Below are 26,321 nucleotides of genomic sequence, written 5' to 3' on the forward strand. Positions count from 1 at the left end.
GGTGAGTAAATTGGAAAACAGCACTGGAAACAGACATACTGACACTTCTCGACTAAGCACTCATCAAAGTACAAAAACATGAATGAGCAGAAAGCTAGACCGAAATAACATATAAAAGAACCGAGCAAGTCCACGGACGCTATTATGGCAGGATTTGAATTTTTGTAATTGATGACATGTTTGATGATGAAGGGCCACAAGGCCTTGCACTTAAACCCATTTGATATCCCTTCTAAGACGAATCTGAAACGGGTATCATTTACCTTCAACAGGTCGCCTCCTTGGGTGCCAATGAAGACCACAGTGTGATGTCTTACTACAGCAGAAACAATGGACGACGGGACATGCGACGATGGCTCAACGGCAGCAGTGGATACCAGATCCTCGATGCCGTTGGCGTAGGTGAAAGTGCGTTCCGAAGAACACACAAGTCCTGGTAATATGTCGTCAGATATGGCCTATACAGGAAAAATGGAGAAAAAAATATTCATGAAAATTTAGTATGTCTACATTTTTACCTTATTACCTCAATTGACATTATTAAAAAAGCATTTGATAGTCTGAAGGTACAGACCCTGATTGAAAATTTTATCAACAAGTGGGTCTTCACATAAAGATGAACACATAAAAAAACTGATGATCTGCGCCCCGTCTTACAGAGAGTTATGATTGATCCAATCAATCATAACTATGGAAATCCACCAGTGTCATAATTTTGTCTCCAGGATATTTGCACAATGTCCTTTGTAAACAAAGAGAAGCACAGTGAATTTTCAAGAAAACAATGAATGCCTGAAATACATGTATGCATCATTGTTAGAAAATATTTTGAAGAAACATGATTTTAGATGTTGACGTTGCTGGCCGTCCATAGTTGTGATTGATAGGATAAAATCGCAACTCTTTGTAAGACGGGGCCCAGGAGGGCCTTCAGTACACAAGCACTGTAGGCAGCACATTCATGTAAAGACCCCCTAAACTCAAGTAAAGGGTATGCACAGCAGACTAGCCTTACGGTGCTTGTGACTTTTTGCATTCTCTGGAAAAATCACTTTTAAATTCCATTCATCATTACAATCATTATTTCACAACACATAAAATATAAATAAACCAAGAGTTTGAAATACAGGGGGATATGAAATGTTCAAAGATAAATGAATCCCTTTCTTGTCAAATATATTCTAGGTTATTGAATTATTCCGAGGGGGGGGGGTTTGGTGTTGAGTGCCTTTAGTGTCTGAAATGTATATGTAGGCTACATGTACAATAGGATAAGAGGTTGGATAATTGTTGAACAACACCATATTATACTCCATAGGCCAACATACACATGTACAGTATGTACGTCATCTCTGAATGATAGAATCATCCTTAAATCCTCTTCAAATACAAAGTGCATAATTGGAGTATTCAATTCTAATCGTTTCTAATGCCTTTCACACCGCACATAAGACAGTGTGAAAAAAAACAATAGTATGGGGATAGGGATAGACCGGGGCTAAGGATAGAATGGGGTTAAGGAAATGCAGTGTGAAAAGCATAATAGTTGTCTTCTGGAACCAGTTGGTCTATGATTTCAGAATTTACAGTCAATGAGTCAACTTTGGAATTAATATGGAAGACAGGGCAGTATTACCAGCACTGGTTGAAAAGGTTGAACTTAATATTGTGGCTGATTTGACAAAATACTAGACTTTAACAACTCCCCATGGTACTATAAACATACATGTATATATTACAACGAAAGATATTTCAAAGGGTGAATGGTTTACATTATATATGGATCAGAAGTTTATTTCATAAATTCTATGAAATTTGAATATGAGGGTATTGTAATTACATGTAGGCATAGCAGCCATAACACGATCATCAATAGGATCTGGGCTCTATACCTGAAGTAACAAACATGTACATTTTATTGAGATATTCACAACCACTATCAGTTAAATTTTTCAGTCAAATTTTCAGTTATATAAATGATGACTTCAATGAATAATTGGATCTGTATTCAGTATAAATAAAATTCTTGTCAACCGTACTCATGCAAGACATGTCTCACTAATTTGTATAGAATACTACCATTTCATGCTCCACCTATCTCTTTGTTTGATCAGGGATCCCTGGTTTGATCATCTCTGGTCAAAGGGAGTGGCTATGAGCCACCATAGTTATAGTAATAACACAGATGACCAAAAAAAGCACAAGGGTCACCCACTAACAACAAAACTGTTTCCAATAATACCCTGATCGTTAGAAAATGGAATTTGGAGAGAAAACAAATTGGCTTAAATAATGAGTGGAAATTGAATCCTGTAAACAGCTGAATCGCAGATGGAGAAAACAGCACAAATGTCAGAAAGCGGAGCCGATCGACTAGAACATAACACTGCCCGGCAATTTCCTGGGAGCTCTGAAGCAATATCGTTCAATTTAGGAGACGTTCCTATTACATCAATCATTGTCCAACTCATTCAGTGTACGACGGAGATCAGGCACACTGTACTGTACATGTGGGTCTGGTCAACGTTTAAAGGGAGCGTTGTGGCCCAATGGATAAGTCTTCTGACTTTGAAACAGAGGGCCGTGGGTTCGAATCCCAGCCATGGTGTAATTTCCTTCGGCAAGAAATTTATCCACATTGTGCTGCGCTCGACCCAGGTGAGGTGAATGGGCACCTGGCAGGATCAATTCCTTGAATGCATGAGCGCTGAAAGGCAGCTCGAGCTAAAGCCGGGGTAATAATAATAACAACGCGCCTCGGAATAGAATATTTCTAGATAGATGGCGCTATATAAATGCCTATTATTATTAAAGGGAACATTAAGTTGAGAAGAGGTAAATATGAATTTTGCATCAATCTATTTTCATATTTATACAGCTGTAGGCCTATACTAAAGGAGAGTCTGTAGTAGTGTCTTCTGGTGAAATAGACCCGATGACCCATATTCTGAAGTCGGGTTGACTTAATGGTTTAACGCTGTGCTAAAATTATGGGAAGCTACATGTAAATGGTTCAAAATTTTGTATATTCTGTTACAGTGAATGCTTCTCATGTTTACTGTGCTCTTTTACTAATTCTTTAATGGTGAAGACAACTGTCATACTTATCCTTCCCAGGTAGTTACATGTAATGATGTTTTGGGAGTCAAATGAGCTGATACATTGAACCTCTACTGTTATAAGATTTATGCAACAACTGGCTTTCCATATGTAGTTAAACCACAACTTAAAACCAAAGTTTAAATTAAACCCGACCGACGTGGCCTTTGAAAACATCCAATACCGCTATTGATTTATCATCACAAGGTGGTTTTAGACCGCCTCAAAGTTAGTCAGTTCCAGGTATTCTCTGATCAGGAAATTTACCCCGATCAGATAATACCAGGTATTTTGGTAATGTGAAAGCAAAACTACGCGTAATTTCCCCGAAAGAAAATACCCGCTAAATAGTAGGTACTTGGCGAAATTACAAGAACTTTCGCGGGGATTTTTCCAAGGTCGCAGGTATTTTGGCAATGTGAAAGCAATTTACAGGAACTTTAAGCCCAGCGTGTCGTTGGGCCCCGGCGGCGTGGATGGCTGCTGGGCTAGTGATTTTGAATCTCGCGCCTTGCCTGCTTAGCAGACCATACTGCGCATGCTCGTAACTTCAGGAACTTATCCCGAAGTACATGTACCCTGTTTCGGGGCAGTGTGAATGCAGGAATAATTAACAGGTATTTTTTAGCCTAAAAAAGTTCTTGTAATTTAACAGGGATTCTTATGATCGAGGGGGTTTGAACCACCTATTGTTACCAAAGTCCATAGATGGTGAATTTCCATGAAGTGTGTTTTGAAAAGGATCCCCATCATAATTGTCATTTTCACTTAATTTTTATTTCGTGTGGCTTTTTATCCTTTATATCTCATTCAAATCATACAAAACAGTAAATTACCTAACGTAGCAGCCATTTCCATAGACAAAAATTCATGGTCTAGACTCTAGAGCTACATAAGTTTGCTTACACTTTTCATGATCACTACAGATTTTCAAATTGTCATATTCCTTTGCAAATTGTTTTTTTTTTATTTGAATTTGTAATTTATCAACAAAAAAAATAATTAAAAAATTTCACTGGGTTTCATAGACATTGTATAGATATCTTTATAACTAAGACAATATAATTCAAAAACTTTGTTAATAATCAAGCTCAGACTCGGTACTACTACTAACACAATATATTCAAATTCATCATGCAACATTAAAAATTCTACGTATTTAATCTTCTTTGACCAAATGCCTTTAAAATCTACATGTACATGTACAGTCAATATTCAGAAAAGAATCAAAAGTCTAAAATGTCAATTTCATTCATGAGAAAGCATAATGGTAAATATGACAGATAAGATGTTAAAACAGAAAGCAATGTAATGTCCAAGTTTAGTTTGAATAATTCATGTGATTGTCTGATAGATAAACAGAGTTCCATTTTGAGAGTTAAAAATCCATTTTCTCCGAGAAAACATAAATCTTGCATTCAGTAAACAGATCTTGAATTATTCAAGCAGAGTGTAAAATGTCAATGGAATTGGAGATAGGGGAAATAACGGGTTATGAATTGTAAAATATTCTTCTGAATCATAAATACTTCTTGGAATTTCTTTCTTTATGTCTTGATATTAACAATTAGATTCCAAACCTGAAACCTGTAATTTTCCAATATTTTTTCTTTAAAAATATGAATATCATCAACAATTCAAATTCAATTTCTCTCTTCAAATGCTTTCATCCCTGGAAAAGAGGGTTTAAAAAAAAATAATTTCACTCATTTTTAAAATCATTCCTCGATATATACAGTACATTATGTCAGAAAGCCATTTGACAGCTTTTATCCTTGATCTTTTTAAAATCCTTAATTCCTAATCAATGTACATCTACATGTAGTATATTGCTATTTCATAATTAGAAAATATAGAAGCACAGTGTTGAGATGCAACAGTATGCTATTTCTTCTGCATGTGTGACACATGATAGATCTTTCATTTAATTGAAATGGACTGACTTTACTGATTCTTTGTTTTGTTCTGAAAAGTACTGCAATTACCATGAAGCTACATGTATCTCGTATCATGTTATCCTGCAGTGTATCTGAAAGGTTGCACACAGAAATTGTTAAATTCACAGAACAGCCAACGCTGGATCATGATCATATAAAGGGAGATGATACTCTTTCCTAATTTAACTTCTTTTCAACTGAGGACAAAATTTTGGGATAGTACAGTGTACATGTAAGTCATCTATATTTTGAAAGAAAGCTATACCTTACAAACAGACTTGGATTCTCCGCATAATTTAGTATTTGCTCCAAAGTAACAGAAGAACTCAACCTGGCATGGCAAGAAGATAATCTAATATTGCTAGAACCATGAAGGTTAGATCCATGACCATTTTTATTAAAAAAGATCTTTGTAAACCCACTAATAGATACACTATGGGTGCGTTTATTCGACACTTTTTTACCCTAGAATCATGATTAGAATCATGATTCAAATCACGATTTTGCAGAATCACGATTGCGTTTAGTCGAAATTGAATATAATCATGATTAGAATCACAAACATGAAACACGAAAAAAGGGGCGTTTGGAAAGACGTTTCTGTAGAATCACGAACGAAAAAGGTCGTATGAACGATATCGTGATTTGAATCATGATTCTATGACGTCATTGTGTCGTGCTTCTTCCGGGTTCGACTCAAAGGCGCGCGCTGTGTTTCGTGCAGGTTAATTTTCATGTAGCAGTATTGCCAGCATTTAGGAATTATCATTCTGTGTATTGTACCCCCGGGTTGTACTGTAGCGTCATTTGTATATTTCATTGTTTTCATCCATCATTTCTTCAAGTTCCAAAGGCACAAATTGGACTGACAATGAACTCGGGGCTCTGCTTGTGCTTTGGGCTCAGCCTGAAGCACAAGCATCCCTTACCGGGATTCACAGAAATAAGACGATCCCTTTCAGCGGCGCTTGCGAGGGAGGGATTTCAACGGAGATGTGGCACCGCCTGTCGAGACAAAATTAACAGAATTCGTGCCCAGTACATGCAGGACCATCATAGACAAGAAAAATCGATCGGGAGGTGGGAGGGAGGATGATGACCCCTTCTGGTTCCCGATCAAAAACAATACGAGGTACAATACACGGAATTCTGGAAGTAAAAGATTTATTTTTCGGAAGCCGAGTAAGCGTTGCACTTGCACAAACGATCGCGCGTTAGCTCCGGCGGCAGCAAAAATCTAGCAGCCGACGTGAAGTTAGAAACACGTGCGAAAATGTTGACCTATACTTCCTGGGTCAAACTGCGCACTGTGATGCGCACTGGATCGGCCCGAATTCAGGGAGAAACAGCGTTAGATGGTCGTATAAACGCTGATTCTGTCGGATCGTGATTCATGCTGCTGTTTTGAATCATGATTCAAATGGTGATTCAAATCATGATTCTGGGTCGAGGTCGCATAAACGCAGCCTATGAAAGCACCAAGTCCCGCACCAAGTAAGATCCTTCCCTGGCCAATGGCACTCCAACTTTCATAGAAGCCTTGCTGTCAGATCAAAGAACACATAACCCCTGACCTTCTGAATTTAATTCATTTCACGCAGAACAAATTTTAAATGTGATATGAAATCAATAATACATTCTCGCTCCCATCATACTTCTTCTCTCCTTCTGTCAGAGGAGGAGGATTCTCACAACAAGGTGAGCTGTCTTGGGTTTTGCCAGCAGAGGACCATACATACGTAGCTTTTTTGGTAACATTACCACTTAAGGTGGTTTCAGACCGCCTCGAAGTTCGCCAGTTCCAGGTATTCTCTGATCGGGAGATTTACCCCGATCAGAAAATACCAGGTATTTTGGTAATGTGAAAGCAAACTACGCGTAATCTCCCCGAAAGAAAATACCCGCTAAATAGTAGGTACTTGGCGAAATTACGAGAACTTTCGTGGGGATTTTTCCAAGGTCGCAGGTATTTTGGCGATGTGAAAGCAAATTACGGGAACTTTTATCCCAGCGTGTCGTTGGGCGCGGCGGCGTGGGTGGCTGGTGGGCTAGTGATTTTGAATCTCCCGCCTTGCCTGCTTATCAGACCACACTGCGCATGCTCGTAACTTCGGGAACTTATCCCAAAGGATGTGTTTCGGGGCGGTGTGAATGCAGGAATAATTAACGGGTATTTTTTAGCCTTAAAAAGTTCTCGTAATTTAACGGGGATTCTTGTGATCGAGGCGGTTTGAAACCGCCTTTAGTCTACACCTGCTTTGATGACTTTCCTTTGGGTGACCCAAAGGAAAGTCATCAAAGCAGGTGTACATGTAGAGGGTCTCATCCCATTCCTATTCGTAGTTCATCTTCCAGTTCATCTATTAGCCATTTGGTCTAATTTCCATTACATGTAACCCAAAATGTACCATTTTCTTTGATTTCCAGTTTGGCTAAGTATATCCACCTGGTAAAGTACAAAATGTGGAAATTAGACCATCTGGTCATCACACTAATTGAGATTTAAACTTTAATAGACCAAAATGGTAGTTAGGCCAATATGATAGTAGAACAGGTGGGTTTAGCAAAAGCAATCTGACTATTAGACCATCTGCTTGTGTGCCTGCATACAAACCCTCTTTTTGGCATATACTGAGCACATTTCGCCCTTTTTTCAGAGCAAAGTTAAATGAGAAAGGGGTCCGAGCCAGAGCTCCAGTAGAAGAGTGGCAGGGACTTCCCTTTGCAAACAGACCGAAGGTAAAGCTACAACTTACCAATTCCATTCACAGGGGCTACGACTCATCTTATTTCAGAGAGAGAACGGCAATTGAGCAGAAAGAGTTATTATGTCTGCTTGACTGGCCATGAATGGGGGGAAATATTGATGGTTTTCGCAGACTGCGCTACAGATCACTTGCGCTCGTTTGCTATCATATCCATAAATTCATGATATTTCCATTTACCAGGGAGAGTTCTCTCTTTCTCTCTGCAATAAATATGCACATGCATAAGTATTGAAAAGGTCGTCATAAATGCAGAGGGGACCCATTTCCATGCAGGGGCACGGGTGCTGAATACGATAACTACGGGAATGAATGAGAATTTCCATGACAAAGGAAAGCTGTATTATACTTTATTTCATCCTCTACAAGAAAAAAAATCTTTGAAAGTACATTCATGGCTTACTCCAAGCAGATTAGTGCCACTAAGATGAAACTGAAAGCGGCAGGCAGCCCTCTCTTTCATCTACGCGCTGTGTTTCTTGGTATTAATCATGGATCATAGTAAGATCCATGCATTAATGGGGGAAAATAATATCCCTGTGGAATATGTGGGTGAAAATACAGTGTATTAAAGGTGAAATTGTACATAATGTTGGCTTTCCTACAGTATAATTCCACCAGAGTATTATACAGATGTAGAAAAATATTTCACAGATTGTGATATATCCTCTATTATTCTTTTTTTTATTTGCTGCCTTCATCCCAATGTATAGGCTATCTGATCTGTCATCTATTATATGTCATCCATTGAGCTACATCTTGAATGAAGAGTTTTGTCAGACAATGAAGTCCCCCAAAATATACGAAAATCTAGATTAAAAAAAAGATTTGTAAATAGCTTTCTAACTATGTACAGGAATATGATGTACTAATTTTGCAGTCAATTCTTTCTTCCTTATCTCACAGCCATAATACTGAAAAGAAATACCACCTACAGTACATTTATCTACCTACATGTAGTACCTACCAATATACAATGTAGGCTCACAAATTATTGCATCTAATCTAAAGTACATGTATTTATCTCTACTCAATACTCTATATGCCCAAAATCTCAATGTAAATGTATAGGCCCACATCTATCCTTTCATTGATCCATCTGATTCATATCCCATCGTCCCATTTTCCTTACTACATGTGTATCTAAAAATCTATCCATCCGTCAATCAACCATTATACTCAATGTATCTCTTTGTATATCAAGATCTCTTGAGAAATAATATGAAAAAAATCATAGAAATCTTTTTCTTTCACACTGGCGAAAATACCGTGTATTCTCTGTGTTTTTTTTTTAGTCGTCTGAAAGAACCTAGGGCTAAAGATGCACAGAGCCAAAGAAGTGAACTATTTCTGGAGATCAGTTTCATATGATGGTCAATCAAAACAACATCAAGTACTTTTAATTAAATCCGGCATCTGGCAGGTGAAGTGCTATACCGATACTGACTTTAAACTTTGGGGTGACTTCTGTTCTGTTTTTCTCATTAGAACGAATCTTCTTGCCATTTGAAGACAAATCACATCTACAGTGGATGCAAAATAAAGCCCCGAAACGTAAAGACCGCTGTGGGATGGTGGGACCAGGGAAGTGGGATGGGACATGAGCAGTGTCACAATGGGCATGAGGGGGGGATTCACCTCTCATATGAAAAAGACAGAAGACTGTCGAGTGTCAAAAACGAGATCAGGATTGTATATTATAAACGATACAACACCATATTATCAATTGAGGAGAAAATTATGTTTTCTTTGGGTTGCCTTGGCACTCCCCTGCCTCCTCCAAGTGCAATGGCACCGCCCCTGGACAGGATACAAGTTCTGTTCTAGTTTGCTGCTGTACAAACCTTTCACATGAGGAAAGTGGTCTGAATATGCAGCCAAAAGTTACTGCAAATCATTGGCGTGTACAAAGAACAAGTTGTATTTGTGCTAGTCTTGTTTGAGGACCTACTTGTCGATGAGAGTTTCCATCAGGGTCTGTGCCTGCACTGACTAGCAAGGTTCTTCCACGAGCAACGGAAGCTGTCAGACCTCTCTTGATTTTCAACTTTTCGTTTTAAAAAAAGTCCGATTCATGGACTTAGCCATGAAATGGGCAAGAATTCCTTTTATCACACTCAGTAAACTTGTACATTTACATGAGTGGGAGTAGCCAGAAGCAACTCCTATCCTTCATGAATAAGAGAGAACAGAATCGACAGAATCACGGCACATTGCGCTCCCTGGATACCTTAAAATATTGAAATCACAGTAGCTGATTGGGGCATAAGCCGTACAGGTGGCCGAGTATCAAGTACACGTGTTGGGCATCACCTGCGCCCAAGAAGTGAAAAATAAACTGCATCCCTGCGACCCTTGGGTCTCCTCCCAGTCCCAACGCAAGGGATGGCAGGTGCGTATATCAAAACACCATGTCCATTATACTGATATTGTGCATTGAGTTTGTCACATGCACAGATGGTGTCAAGTCTACCTTACCAATTGGTTTCCGACTTGTACAAAATTTCCATAGGAATGCGAACTTTAGTTACATTTACATGTACAAAGAAGTTAAGTGTTTTCTTTCCAAAGAACAAAATCAAAAGAAAGTCCTGAGTAGACATAAGATTCTAAGGGCAAACTATCATTGTCAATGTAAAAAGATTGAAAGAGAAAATAAATGAATTGATTTGAATTGAATTGAATGTACTGTACAGTGTATTAACAATTAATGGCTTGCCCCTCCTAACTTTTATCTGGGGAAAGTTTCATGAAAGACCTTGTTGGTGATTTTCACTGACAAAATTTATCTGAGCCAATCAGATGCATGGATTTCAGTGAGTAAAAAGTCAGTGAAAATCTGTTTCATGAAATACTACTGATGGGAGCTGTCCGGTGCCTCTGTTTAACGATAGCATGCTTCTATAAACAAGGAAGGGACATGTTGATGAACAGTATGCTTCAGTCATCTATACATCATTTACACTGTGAGCTCTGATCAAATGAAGCTCAAGATTATGCACTTAACATGTTAGACAAGCTACAAGTCACCAACACCAATGGTGCTAGGGCTTCATGTCCACTCTACCTAACTTTAATAAAGGGATGTTGATCATTGATGAACGAGAAGGTGAGGCAAGAAGGGAAAGATGAGATAGGAGAGGGGGGATGGGTGAAGAGAGATACATGTAGAGAGAAGAAGACAAGGATGTTTAATGATGTCAGTGAATTTCACTGGTAAATCAGCTCTCATCCAATGAGATACAAGGATTTCAGTAGCTTTTAACAGTTGCCAGAGAGAACCACAAACAGAAAGGTAGAGAGGATTGGAGAAAGTGGGGGGGGTAGGATTTCAGTAGTTTATAACAGTCGTCAGACAAAATTCACGTCCATGAAACACTCCCCAGGAGAGGAAACAAAACAAGGATGAAGAGACAAAATGCGGGACAAAAGAGACGAGAGAGAGACGAGAATACAAAAAGGTGGAGCATGAGACGGAGGAAGGGGAAGGGGGATGACAGGGGAGATCAAGATGAAGGAAAAGAGAGATTATTGAGCGAGTGAAAAGCATGGAATTAATGATGTGACGCATTGAACTGCAAACATCTCCTTGGCGGCGGCGGCGGATTCTCTGTTTCCTCCAGAAACACAGGAGCAAAGGATGAGCAATCTATGCATACATACACCAACACGGTGGTAGTCTAGTCATCCCCTTGCCTCCGATTCATGCATGTGGTAATTACATTTCCACCTCCAGTACACTTTATAAGGGAAGGGATGCAAATTATATATCCAGGAAAATACCCTCACATAAAATTCCATCTACTACAGAAGCCTACAAGCATGCATGTAATAATATGTCAAGGAAAAGTCATTTGAAAATCGATTAAGTTTTCGCTGAATTTTCATCCATCCCTGTTGAAATATACATGTATGTTTCAAAAGATGAAAGAAAAAATTAGTCTGTAGAGATCTTAGCATATTTTGACTAGAAAGAATTCAGTCTGAATGAATAAATTTATAATGTTATAATCATAACCTAAACACATGAACATGATGTAACACATTTTAAACTTGACAAATTTTGTGAAATCTAACTGTATATTATATGATATACAGGGGCGGATCCAGCTTTCGCCAAAAGGGGGGCCGAAAAATATTTTCGTCAACATTTTTCTCGATTGGCCGCTATAAATCTATTTTTTTAGGGGGTAGTCCTAACCAAAGACTGAAGTTTTAGTTTTTATTGTTATAAACAAGATAAGGTATCTCATTTGGTCTTAATACATATAGCGAGCGCAAAGCGCAAGCTCAAATTCTTTGATATGTCCTTAGACCTGAAGATTCTGAGCAGTTTTTATAATCATGAAGATGCAAAGATAAGTATCTAACTAATCAATGCGAGCGCGAAGCGCGATCCGAAATTTTAATATAGTAACGTAAAAAGGGACTCAATCAGGATCGACTGTTTTTAGTGATTAATGAAGAGGATACAAGTATCACCAATTAAATAATGACAGTGCATAGTGTGAGCTCAAAATTTTTAATATTCTGACCTTAGCGCGTTTTTATTTAAATAAAACACAGGCTGTGTGTCTCAAACAATTAAATGCGAGCACGAAGTACGAACTTAAATTTTTGAAATACTGACATGATAAAGGGGCATTTTGAGAAATTTTGGTAAGAATTTCCAAAGAGGATAGGTATCTCACAAATAAAACAATGCAAGCGTGCAGCGCGAGCTGAACATTTTGATATATATTAACAATTTGTGTAAATCAAACAAAATAATGAAAGCTTGATATGCGAGCTAAAATATTGTGTACAAATTGATTTCAGAACTGGATATATTAATTGCCATTTAATCCTCTTGAATGGGATTCATTACACATGCAATTAATGCGAGCGCGAAGAGCGAGCGAAATTCTTTTAAATATAGAGTCTATTTCAAATTCTTCCCCTCACCTTTTTCTTTTTCCTTTCGGGGTCGGGCCGGCCGTTACGAGGCTGTAAAATACACATCTACCCTTTTTAGACAGGCTAAAATTTCCTTAACCCCGTACTATTGGTGGGGCTAAATGGCAATTTAGCCCCACCTACAGTACGGGGTTAAGCTTAGCCCACTTTCGTTTTACACAGCGTTTTTGCAAAGTGGGCTAACCCCACCTATAGTACGGGATTATTTGGCCCTGCAAAAAAGCAGGGTTATCCCACCAATTGCGGTGCTAAGAGCAATAGTACGGGGTTAAGATCGCATGTGTAAAACGTAAGTGGGCTAAGCTTAACCCCGTACTATTTGGCCCCACCTATAGTACGGGGTTAAGGAAATTGTAGCGTGTGTAAAAAGTGTACGAGTGAAGCACTTGTACTACGAATGATCCACAAAAACCACTAGTCCGGGTTAGCGAGTTTCGTGTGTGAAAAGCAAGCATTCCTTATCCGGGGTTAGCAATAACAATTTGGCATGTGTGAAAAGGAAAAAAAATAGTACGGGGTTAAGGAGGTACGGGTTAGCGATAGTCCGGGGTTAAGATAATCCTGTGTAAAAAGGGCAATCATGGGTATAATACCTCGTTCTTACTTTTCTTTCTCTTTTTCATCGTTTCTATCAAGTTAAAGAGTACACTTTTTGTATTCAGGTTGCCAAAAAATAGGGGGGGCCGGCTCGGCCCCCTCCTGGATCCGGGCCTGATATAGTATATACACATTTTCTTTCTCAATGAAAATGAAAAAAAGTACATAATTTTTTCAATGCAAGAGCTGCACTGACAAGTAAGCCCAATTACTGCAATATATGATTTCATGTATCCACTCCCAAACCTTATCGCAAAACATAAAACCACAAAGTTGTGTTAATGGCTAATTGATCCAGTGGCTGAAACTTCTACCCAACAACATAAATTCACTGGTAGCCCACTGTCATTTAAAAAGGCAATACATGTAAAAACTTTGTACAAAATTGGCTATCAAAATCAACTTTCCTGCAAGCTCGTGTGGACGAAATCGAAATTGAACTTTGAAAATGCTATTTCCTTTCAATAGACTCTGATCAAAGTATAAAAGACAAGTCCACCCAACAAAAAGCTGATTTGAATAAAAAGAGAAAAATCCAACAATTTTCATCAAATTTGGATATAAAACAAGAAAGTTATGACATTTTAAAGTTAGCGTAATTTCACAAAACAGTTATATGCACATCCTGGTCGGTATGCAAATTAGGAGACTGATGACCACTCACTATTTCTTTTGTATTTATTATATGAAATATTCTAGTCTTCTCATTGTCAAGTGAAACAACAATTAATTCCTTTGTGAACATAAGGAATTAGCTTTTTTTATACTACATGTATAGGCCTATGGTTCATTCCAAATTGGCCCTTACTGTTAAATCTGTAAAAAAAAAAAGAAATATTGTATAATTCAAACAATAAAAAAAAAAGTTTTGTGAAAAATAAGCAAAATTTTAAAATGTCATAACTTTCTTATTGTAGGCTACATCCGAATTTGATGAAATTTTCAGCAATATGCTAGTTTGATTTTTCTCTATTTATTCAAATCAACATTTTTCTGGAGTGGACTTGACCTTTAAGTATATAAAGCAATCACTAGTCTACTGAATAATGCATGACAGAATACCTAGGACTGCACGTAGTCATTAGGTGGTTTCAGACCACCTTGAAGTACGTCTGTTCCTGGTATTTTGGAAGTGTGAAAGCAAATTATGTGTAATATCCCCGAAAGGAAATACCTGCAAAATAGTAGGTAGGCCTACTTGTCAAAATTACGATAATTTTCACGGGGTTTTTTCCAGAGTCGCAAGTACATGTATTTTGGCAGTGCTAAACGATTAACAGGAACTTAGCCTAGCATGTAGTTGGGCCTGGGCACAAGCGCCATGGGTGGCATGCTAAGCTAGAGATTTTGAATCTCGCGCCTGGCCTGCTTATCAGACCGTACTGCACATGCTTGTAACTTTGAGAACCCTCCCCAAAAGGTATGTCAGGTATTCTTCAGCCTGAAAAGGTTCTCATAATTTAACAGGGTTTCTTGTGATCAAGGTGGTTTGAAACCACCTTGTGTGTGCAGCCAACATCAAAAATTGACATTTTCATTGCATGAACTTCTATCTGGAAGTCAATGATGAAGTTCCAAGCTGAAAAATGTAAAGAGGCCGATGTTCATCCCAAAGTCAGGTTGGTTACGAACAGAAAATGGGGAAAGATACTTTTGAAAATGTTGCAAAAATCAATCAAAGAATATCAGTTTCTCAAGAGTTCATCTTGTGACAACATGTATAGAAATCTCATAAATTGTAAATTTCTCAGAAAATTGATTTATTGATCGAGGTTTAACGACACTACCAACACAATGCTCAAAAAATGAATCATGAGTTTACCCAAGGCTCCACATTAACTTTTTTTGGTGGTGGCCCAGTCGGGCCACCAAAACCTTCAAATAATTTTTTTTGGTGGCCCAGCAGTAAAGTTTGGTGGCCCGAAAAATATAAAGAAAAACATTAATTAAAATGAATAAAACAAACTTCTGAAATATTCTGCAGTCACTACCACTATTCTTAGTACATCTTGTATGTAAATCGTGCTTGCTGTTATTTCACTTTGCTTATTTTGTGGTAATATATAAATTCTATCATTGTAAATATGAAATGAGTGAAAGAGAATAAAAGAATTGTACTGTTCCCAGGTTGTGTGGACTTTTAATCTCCATATAAATAAATAAAGAGTGCATATATAGCAAACTCAGATAGATTTACAAAACAATGATTTTTCCTTTCTTCCTTTTTGATCGTAATACCTAGATTGTGCAGGCCCAAATCCAGATTATTTTCTCTTTTCCAGCATATTATAGCAGGAGAAAATCACAGAAAAATATGCTGCAGAACTAGAACAATGTATAAAATGGGAAAATAAACAAAAATAATTTTTAGAATAGTATTGAAAAAGAAAAAAATTGTAAAATGAATAAGTGAAATGAAACAAAAGAAAAATTAAGAAAGAAAAAATAAAGAACAGGAAACAAAATTTGAGAAAAAAACAAAAGAAAATTTAAGAAAAATGAATAAGACAAAATAAAAAAATGGGGAAAATCATTATTATTATTCAGTAGAAACATATTCTTTAATCAGGCATATTCAATGGGAAGGGGTATAAATGGTTTAATCACTGTAAAAAAATGTAAGAAAAAAAAATGGCAAAAGTTATCTGGAAAAAACAGTGAAAAAATTCCTTCCCTATATTTGACAAAATGATGGAAAAATTCACATTTCATATCAATGAAATGCCTTCCCAAAGTATTTACTTCCTTAAGAGTGGTTTAAGAAGTCATTGAACAAGAAAGAAAGAAGCTGTCTATTTATTTTTGGCTAGAAGAGACACAGCTTCGAAAGAAACCAAATATCAACATACATACAAATGCACATGTGGGACTGTGAGGTACTCACCTATGTGTTTTATGTGTATTGATGCATTTGGAAATCGGTCTTTTTGAGTCAAAAGAGAGGTCATAATTCCTCCTTTTAATGCCTGCAAATAATCGGGTTTCAGTAATATGGACTGTAGAAGGACATTTCATTGGTGTAAAATGAAACTTTGACGTAGATTTTCAAAGTTCTGGGGAAGATTTCTTAGCAGTAGCATTCCGTATCGAAGCTCCCTGAGTCTGAATAGTATGCTAGCGCACAGCAGTGCCGGCTGCAGTGGTTTCATGCATGCAAAGCTCAGCCAGACAGCTGGCGCGGCCGGCTGAATAATAGTTACTGTGTGCTAGCGGTAGGCCTACATACAGTCACGACTATGCAATCTTTGTGTGTGTGTATTTGTGTGTAAATTAACAAAAAAGGCGCATGACGAATTGGCTTGCAAGTTGAACAGTAGAAAGTTGATAAATGCATGCAAAATCGGGAGAAAAATTACGTTACTTTGAAAATTATTGGTTGCCCGATTCGGGCCACCAAACCTTAACATTTTTTCAATAATGGTTGCCCGAGATGAATTTTTGGTGGCCCCGGGCCACCGGGCCACCGCTAATGTCGAGCCTTGGTTTACCTGTGCTGTGCATTAGCCATACATGATCAGAAACATCATTTCACATTGTGACGACATATAATCGACACATAGCAGCCTGATCCAACACCCAAAGGGCAGGCCACCTGTGAGAGATAGAGCCCATGCCATCTCAGCATGGTTGTACCCCTATAACTGACCATTTGGGTTATTTAAGCTCTGCCCATTCTTGTCTGACCTAAAGAATGGCAATCATCCACTGAATTACTTATAGAATTTTAGCCAACAAAGTTCCTGTCTGCAAACAAAATACATGCAAAAATCTATATAATTTCAAAAAGTAAAAGTTTTAAGCCATGGAATTCTATACTTACCAAGGAAACGCAATTTGCATCAGCCAGGTATGTCAGACTGGCATCCATGTTTCCACTTTTACATTGTTTACTAGCCTGCATAAAGGCATCTTTGACATCTGCCATGCGATACACGCACAGGGCTGCATGACTAGTCGCAACGTCAGATTCTGAGAAGGCTGCAAACAGGATGTCGTCTGAGCCAGACCCCATGGACATCTGCAGGTCTGGGCCAGGTTTCCCAACACGAGCCGCCTGGATGACGTTGTAAGGTGTGCCTGTTCTGCTCCTGCTGTCACATCTTAAGGTAATCTCTGAATAGTATTCCATAATGGCCGTTTTGCAAACCCTTCCCAACTTCACGTTCCCGTCCTGGTTCATGACGAAATATGCAAATTCCTCGTAGGTGAAGGTTTCCTTGTAGGAGATCGGGAAGTTGTTCACGGACACGGTTAAAGCGTAGTGGTTGAGCTCATCCTCCACCTGGTCCAAGCTGTCTGAAACGGTCCATCTCCTGATAGGACTGATGATCGAGTTGTAATCTCCACTTAGTGTATTTGCTAAATAGAACTGCTCCCTTCGATTCACTTTGGTGATGACCCCTGCTGCAGTGAGACCCTCCGTCTCCCCCGGAACCATTATATTTCCACTATCTATCACATCCTCAATATATAACAAGTTCCTAACTTCACACCTTCCTTCTGCACTTGTACAGATGATTAAGTTATCAGCATCACCTTGAGAAATGGCAAGAATCTTGGTGATATCCTCGCAGGATTCATCTAAAGCACAACTGGAAGTCCCAGTGCTTCCAAGGCTCTGCAAGTCAGAGCCAAGCCTAAAGAGGTTCTTCTCTGCAGCGAGGAATATATTTCCTGTCCTGTTGTGAACCACAAAACGGTTCAAATTCATCCCTCGTCTTGGCGGCGTGAATGATGTGAGGTTATAGTAGTTTAGTACTGCAGCTGCTTGTGTAGTTCTGATGAGAAGAGTTATGGCTAGGAAAGAGATGTATATTACCATGTTGAGGTGATGTTGTTCTCTAAAAGATGTATGAAGGAAAGATGGCATCTTGCTCCTGAAGATGCTCATCTTGGACAGTATACCTGAAAAAGAATAAGAACAAATATTAGTTTAGATCTGATATTGCAGGACGTTTCAGGAATTTAGGGGGCCCTTTTATTGAATGGTCAGGTATATGCTATTGCCTGACCAAATGTGAGACAACCTAATGTGATGATACAAGTCTGTAAAGCTGTGTATAACTTACAAAATGCTAGAAATTGTATTCTATTTGCTAAATTCTTAGGTGTTTCTCCTTCTTTTGAAGGCACACCTACCTGCATGTGTACATCCTGCCCACACAATCAATGTCATATAAAAATAATGCAAGGACCCATATATGTCATTCAACTACCAGGTAGGGAAGATGGAGGTAGGGCAGACAGCTTTCAGACTGATCAAAGAGAAGAGAAAATACAAAGAAAGACAGGAAAAGGATGTGGTAGATACCGTTCTCACCACCTTCCTAAAACTAGTTCAACATGTAATGAGAACGGTCGAAGCGATCTCCCAAACCGGTTTATAAAACCACCTCGCGATGCATTTTCATGATCGCTTTGCCTCGTTAAACTGGTTTTGGCGCGAGTACACGACCTTTCTTCGGGAAGCGATCTTCGCATATACCAACACACAACAGGTGTAGAATGCCTACGCTGCAGTTTATAATTTCGCGCGAAAGGTGTCACTCCACTGAGCTGAGAGCATTTCCATAGCAACAAGATTGTTTTCCGTGAAGTGATTTTGAAAAACCACTTTCATGTGATCAAATGGGAACGCTGGCAAAGCGATCTTCTATACTGGTTTCCTGAACCAGTTTCCAGTAGATTAGTTTAAGAAAGCGCAATGAGAACAGCGTCTTTTACTCCCAACCCTTTATTGTTTTCCAGATACATTAGTGTAATTGAGCTTGCAAAGTCCCAGGCCCATCAATCCCTTTAAGCCCTATATATAAATGTAGGTTGACACATGTAAGGAAATGTAGACTTATATTCAGGTTGTGTGAATATGAAGTTTTGTATGTTATAGGGATGAAGCATGAAGCATGAAGGCATGAACAAACATTTGTTTACTATATACATGTAAATGGCAGCTTTACAACATTTTTTCAATGAAAATGTTCAGTAGACCCATCCCCCATCTACCTGGAACCAAAAATATCTCAAATCCATCAGCATCTGCACTGCACCCCATGACATCACAAAGTATTTGCCAAATATGGCAGTGATCTTGACGGTACCTTCTTCCACAGGCAGCTCTGTCCTGCCCCTGTCATTACCAAGATCAAGTTGAACAACCCCCTAGGGTAGCCAGTTTGGTCAATTCCAGGTCAATGACAGGTCGCACCAGGAATGTCGATGGATGGTCTGGCGAGAGGCCTCGGAGTAAAATGGAGGAGCATCTCCACCAGCCCGACCGCGCTTGTGGAGGCTCAGATGAAGGTGTACTAAAAATCCTTATAAGATAATCCTGAAAGCTCCTTGAGACAAAACAAGACAAGGAGAGTGCTTCATGAAGCATCTCGGTCAGTGACTTTCACTGAGAATATTGCTCTCAGTCAATTAGATGCACAGATTTCAGTAGCTTATATTAAATAGTCAGTGAGAGTTATACCCCTTTCATAAACCCAATTATGCAGCTAATAGCAGAATAATTTGGTCGTAAAATCGGAGGAGGACCAGAGTTTTGCGCATTATTTTGATGCTACAATTATCCGCCTAATAGCAGCATCGGGACCAGATTTTGAGTTTATGAACGCATTTCGAAAGTAATGCGGATAATTGCCATGGAGCGGTCACAAGGTCACCCTTTTCCAACGCAACCACATCGGAGGGGGTGTGTGTGGTTGCCATGACGATTATCCTCCTTTTTCAGGACGGGCGCTCGTAAAAAATAGTGCGGATTATTTTCCGGAGTTTATGAACGCAATTCTTATTGAATTATCCGCATTACTATTAGGCGGCTAATTGGAGGATAGGTTTATGAAAAGGGTATCAGTCCTATTTGTTTCATAGAATGCTCCCAAAATGTTGGTGTGTTCAGTCCATGACTCAAGCTTGTTATAACAGAAGCAGAAAATGTCAAGATTACACCTACTAAAATGTTGAGAAAATTCCAATTAAGAAACAAATAAGAAATGAAGTAATCAGTCAATACATGCAGTCGACTTGGTGATGTGCCATGAAAGCCCACCTTTTATTCAATTCAGTACCGTACCAAAATAAAATTTCACTTCTTGTCAAGAAACTCTCACTGGATCAGACACCGTAACTTGCAATTCTACTAGCAGTCTAGCACCACTATTTTACTCTACCAGTTGTGGTTAAAAATTCCTGAATACATAAACTCTGTAGAGAAAAACCATACTTAGTCATATTTTTTTCAATAATAAAAATATTTTATGGAATTTGACACACAGATTATGTAGGCCTACAGGGACGACGTACAGGAAGATATTATAACACTCTGCATTTTATATTTTGATATAATATACTTTTAAACATTCTTGGATGTTTGTGTAAACTCACAAACTCCAGATAGTAAATTGGTTGAAAGTTCAATGCTCCTTTGTCCATTGACACAACTCCTTCTGTTTAAAACAAATGACCACACACCCATCACCTGTTTGCACAGATTGATGTGGTAGCCTTATCCCTGCATTGTGGTTACTGTTCCTCCTAAGAGGTGATAAGGAGGTATACTTTATCCTCCATCCAAACTCCTTCCCAGATAATTGCTCCCTGAATTCAGTTGCAAATAAACTTTCATTTTTGGTTATGCTCCACCCTTCTTTTCTGATTAGTTGATACATTGTTTAACTCCTCCCCCCTAATAGGCAAAACTAAGAGTTGTACCCCCAAAATAATAAAAGAGGGACTTCTCTTCTCCGTCTCTTGACGAGAGGACATCGTGTGCTTGGTCTCCCTCGCCATCCCTTTTTAGGGGCTACCATATGGCCTTTGTTGGGGAGTACCTAATATCATATAACAGCTATAATTTATAACCAGCTATATTTCCTACTGTGTATATATCGTCATCCTTGATTAGTATTTATCATCATTAGAATAAATGCTAATGAACTATAATCACTGTGTGACAGACTATTGATTTGTCTTGGATCTTGACCTGTAACACTAACAATCACCACGCTACACCACTATCATCATTTTAAGTGTTACATTTGGTGGCAGCGGTTAAACTGGGAGCCATCTTTTACCGCTCCGGACAATTTTTTGATCTGCAACTGTGTATCATCTTCCGGAATTAACCTTATACTTGGAGCTTTGCTTCCTTATATTTCTGTCTTGCTGTGGTTCTACAGACAACAGTAACTGTGTTGCTTCGTTATTAGAGTTATATTGCTCCTGCTGTTTTGTCGCTGATTTGAACGCTTTGCTGTTTTTTACTATTACGTTTATCAACAACTATATGTAAATATTCTTTCATTGGTGTGAGACTTCTTGGGGACGTGTCTTCTATGGGTGTATCATCTCCTCGCTCTGTGCCACCATATTCTTCACTTCTTCTCATCTTAAGCCGTTAACCTCCTCCATCATTCCACCCCTGGATTCTATCACCGCTCAAGTGCTGGACTGAATGTTATAATCTCCGTTGCGTCTCCATCATCTTCATCGTTTTCATCATCGTTTTCTTCATTATCATCGCCGTTGTCAACAGTTTCAACCTCGCTGTCGTCTTCTTTGCCACCGGCCTCAACATTTCTGTCTTCGCTGTTCTGTCATTATCGTCATCACAATCCTGTCATCGTTCGCTCATTACGGGTTACAGTCTGTACTACTCCATCTATTCACCGCTGGGTTGCTGACATTCGGGAGTGATAAAGGGACTCATCACGTCACATCTTCTTCTTTTGTTGAACTGTAATTTTTTCCTTTCGTATAATTCGAACTTTTGGACACTTGGTGATCCTTCAATTTTGTCTTCGTAGAATATAAAATTATATTGTCCGATTTCTTTTTGGACATTGGATGGGACTGTAGTCTATATCAATTTTAAGTATTTTGTGTGATTAGGAAAAGCTGTCATCTATTTTTTTTACCCATGCACGTAAGTCTTATTTCATTTTTTTTTATTTTGTGTATAGAAATTGATTGTATCTTTTCTTGGTAGTTTTATGGCCCATTAATGGACCCGTTTGTACTAGATCACATTCAATATCCCACAACTCCTCACATTACTGTTTGTTTTGAAAATTCATCTACCCCAATTCCAGCAGCAATCGACCACAGACTACCAAACTCTTATATTAGCAAATACCTGGTTGATAACCTACCCAGTCTCCAGGGCTCACCAAAAGCATTAATCTCTCCTGAAGAAGCTCTCACTCATCCTTCTAGCATATTTGGTTGGATATTTGCCTCAGTCCGTCCTGAACTGACTTTGTATAATATATCATGTACATTTGATGTGGTTGACACACCTTATTTTCATGTTATTCTGGGGCGGGATTTCCTCCTACGCCTTGGACAACATGAACGCCTATCTCCAGCCTACATTCCGAGCCTTGATGATTATTTGAGCCGAAGTATCCCCTATATACCATGCGCTGTGATAGATCTGTTGAAGTGTATAGTCGACGGACTAGTACATCAAAAGGAAAGCGTTAACAGGTCATGTGATCAATCTGACCCTGTCCCCTCACCTCCATGTATAGAGCTCCCAACTGATACCTCTCTTACCCCTGATGACACCTCATCTCAATACCTTTCTGATTCTGACTCCTCTCAAACATCCCTTCTATCTCAACTTCCTGATCCATGTCATTTCGATGAGACTCCCCCTCTCTCTGACGTCCTCCCTAACACTCAGTGTGCATCCATTACACCACCTCCTCCTGCACTTTCTTCTCTTCCTCCCCCAACACATTGCATCATTATCATTGATGCAGAAAATGACAACCCTGATTTGGATGCATGTTCTCCACCTCTCCACACACCTGTGTCCCCTCAGCTCACTCCTCTGGATCAGCCTTTAGCCCCTCCTATCCTCACTCCTCCCCTATCAACCCCATCCTCACTTGAACCTCAACGTTTGACCCAACCGCCCCTTTCACATTCCTGTATATCTTCCGACAGTCTTCTTTCTCTCCCACCATCTCATACTCCACGAGCTACTCTTCCTCCTCCTCAACCTCCACCCCTTCCCCCACCTCCTCTTCCACCACTCAATCCTGGTATTCTATCTCCACCAGTTCCACCAACACAGGATGTCCTTGACAATGACCAAGGTTTGTGTCAAGATCTTGATCCTGTTACTGTCTCTCCCAAGGTTAATGGTCCATCTAATCTATCCCCGGCATTATTTGGCGAACTCGATGGGAACACCTTGATTAATCTCATTAGATCCAAATTGACCCATTCTTGCATTCAAGACAATGTTACCCTACCTGGTACTCCCAGCTTCTTGTCGCATGCAAGTTCCATCTTAGATTCCCTATGTCGTCTCACTTCCGTCATTTCCCCTGACCCACTCCCCTTATCTGCTCTCCACCATGGGTTTACTCCCCTAATACTCCCTCATGGTCCTGGTCCCCCTCTTATCCCATGTTATTGATTGCAAAATGATTGATACTTCTGGATGATGAAAATTATTGATTTGGACCGCGAATTATTCTGCACAAATTTTCATTTAAGTAAGTTAAGTTGATTATGGTCATGGTAATTTGGATGACTGGCCACCATCTTAATGCCTTGATAATTATTCTTCTCTTTTCATAATCCACAGCGAATTTCGACATGTTTTGTTGTTAATTTCGTTGTTTTATCATACTGTCTTGAACACAAATTGTATTCTTCCATTTCATATGGTATACATTGAACGAAGTTAACCTTTCTGGATCTTTCATTGTTTTGGTGAAATACCACTAAATCCCTCCTGATCAATACAAAATATGTTCACTCTGTTTTCAAACCTTGCGTATGAACTGCACTTAGATTACAGGTTACTAATTTGGGCACATTTTCTTTTCAATTATACGATCATCAAATTTCGCAGACGTTTTCGTATCTAGTGCAGCTTCATTTTCATAAGTTGATGTTTGGTTGTTTCACTGTATTATAGATTTGTGTTCCTATTGTAGCTTAGTAATGTCTATTTAGTTGTAAGTGATGTATTTGCCCGTTTTATTTACCTTTATACTTACGGTTACGGATAGTAAGTGACTATCATGAATATCTTTCTTACATAAGCCTATGATTTGTTTGTTTATAGTTTCATACTGTTAATGTAGCTTACCACAATTCACATTCATATTTTGAACATAGTTTACACAAGTTATTGTGTATTTTACATGGTTTCCGAACACTGGATTCAGGTTGCACATTTTCGCAGAACAGTAATACCTTTTTCATGTTTATGGCTGCTCAAATCTCATGCCATCGTCAATTTCATTATTCTTTCAAACTGCTACAGCATCCTAATCAGTATGAAATGTACATAATGTAAATATGTTGTTTGTGTCTTATGATTTTTTTTCTGTTATCATTTATGCCACATTAGTCATTTCCTGTAAATTGTCAGTTTATTCTTTATCGTTTTAGTTTTTTAGTATAGCATGCTTTATTACTTCACTGTATTTCTCTATTTCACATTTCATGATATCTGCTCATTGTTGGTTTTAACATGCATAGTCAGTTTGCAGTTCAATTTTGTTTGAGTTTAATAATCCAAATTGTTTTTTTTACCACTCATAAGCAGTTTCTGCCTGTAAACAAGATCCTGTACAGTCAAATATAGTCTTGGTTGATAATGATAAATTCTTGGTATTCATTTTTTTATCCCACTCTTCAAGATATACAATACTGCACTGAGTGTTTTGAATGCCAGGGTCAACCACTGTTAAGCCGATGGGTCGTTTAGTGAGAATTCCCTGGTCAGACCTACCAAAATATGTGCTTATGATGACATATGTGTTGCTAAATTGCAAACCATAGTCAATTTTTTTTTAAAGATGCATTTCCCTATTCACTAGTGCAAAGACAATAATACCAGACTTTGTTTCTTTTTCACCATATCAAAACTATACATTGATTTTTAATCATATTAATGTTTATGTTTAATTGATTGCAAATATTCTAGTGAATTGATGTATTTCTTTTGACATTTGGTAGTATATCAACACCGTTTGTTTTCCTTACATGTATGTATTTTCCATCATTTTTTTTTTTTTTTTTTTGCCCTACTTATAACACTGTCCTTCATATATCATTTTTAGTTTGTTTAGAAACGAGGACGTTTCTTTTAGAAAGATGGGTCGAATATAACACTCTGCATTTTATATTTTGATATAATATACTTTTAAACATTCTTGGATGTTTGTGTAAACTCACAAACTCCAGATAGTAAATTGGTTGAAAGTTCAATGCTCCTTTGTCCATTGACACAACTCCTTCTGTTTAAAAAAATGACCACACACCCATCACAGATTGATGTGGTAGCCTTATCCCTGCATTGTGGTTACTGTTCCTCCTAAGAGGTGATAAGGAGGTATACTTTATCCTCCATCCAAACTCCTTCCCAGATAATTGCTCCCTGAATTCAGTTGCAAATAAACTTTCATTTTTGGTTATGCTCCACCCTTCTTTCCTGATTAGTTGATACATTGTTTAACTCCTCCCCCTAATAGGCAAAACTAAGAGTTGTACCCCCAAAATAATTAAGAAAGGACTTCTCTTCTCCGTCTCTTGACGAGAGGACATCGTGTGCTTGGTCTCCCTCGCCATCCCTTTTTTAGGGGCTACCATATGGCCTTTGTTGGGGAGTACCTAATATAACAGCTATAATTTATAACCAGCTATATTTCTTACTGTGTACATATCTTCATCCTTGATTAGTATTTATCATCATTAGAATAAATGCTAATGAACGATAATCACTGTGTGACAGACTATTGATTTGTCTTGGATCTTGACCTGTAACACTAACAATCACCACGCTACACCACTATCATCTTCTTAAGTGTTACATTATGCTAGCATGATATAGAGATCATACCATTATCATTCATTTGATAAAACCTATTCATATCAATAATAACTTTCTTGATTCTGATCATAATTGAAGGTTTTTCAATGGGTCATTTTTATAAAT

The 26,321-nt window shown here is 38.4% G+C and overlaps 1 protein-coding gene across 3 annotated transcripts in view; it reads right to left on the reverse strand.

The window, feature by feature from the left end:
* Positions 1-26,321, reverse strand: part of LOC121411715 (plexin-A4-like) — a 143,056-nt gene that overhangs the window by 102,118 nt on the left and 14,617 nt on the right. For all 3 annotated transcript variants that reach the window (XM_041604545.1, XM_041604544.1, XM_041604546.1), the window contains exons 2-3: positions 17,175-18,259; positions 264-458 (exon numbers count right to left, since the gene is read on the reverse strand). In XM_041604545.1, coding sequence (XP_041460479.1) covers positions 264-458; positions 17,175-18,245 — 1,266 coding nt within the window. In that variant the 5' untranslated portion in view covers positions 18,246-18,259. The remainder of the gene's footprint in view (positions 1-263; positions 459-17,174; positions 18,260-26,321) is intronic.

This window comes from Lytechinus variegatus, chromosome 3 (assembly GCF_018143015.1).
Source record: "Lytechinus variegatus isolate NC3 chromosome 3, Lvar_3.0, whole genome shotgun sequence".
Taxonomy (NCBI): Eukaryota; Metazoa; Echinodermata; class Echinoidea; order Temnopleuroida; family Toxopneustidae; genus Lytechinus; species Lytechinus variegatus.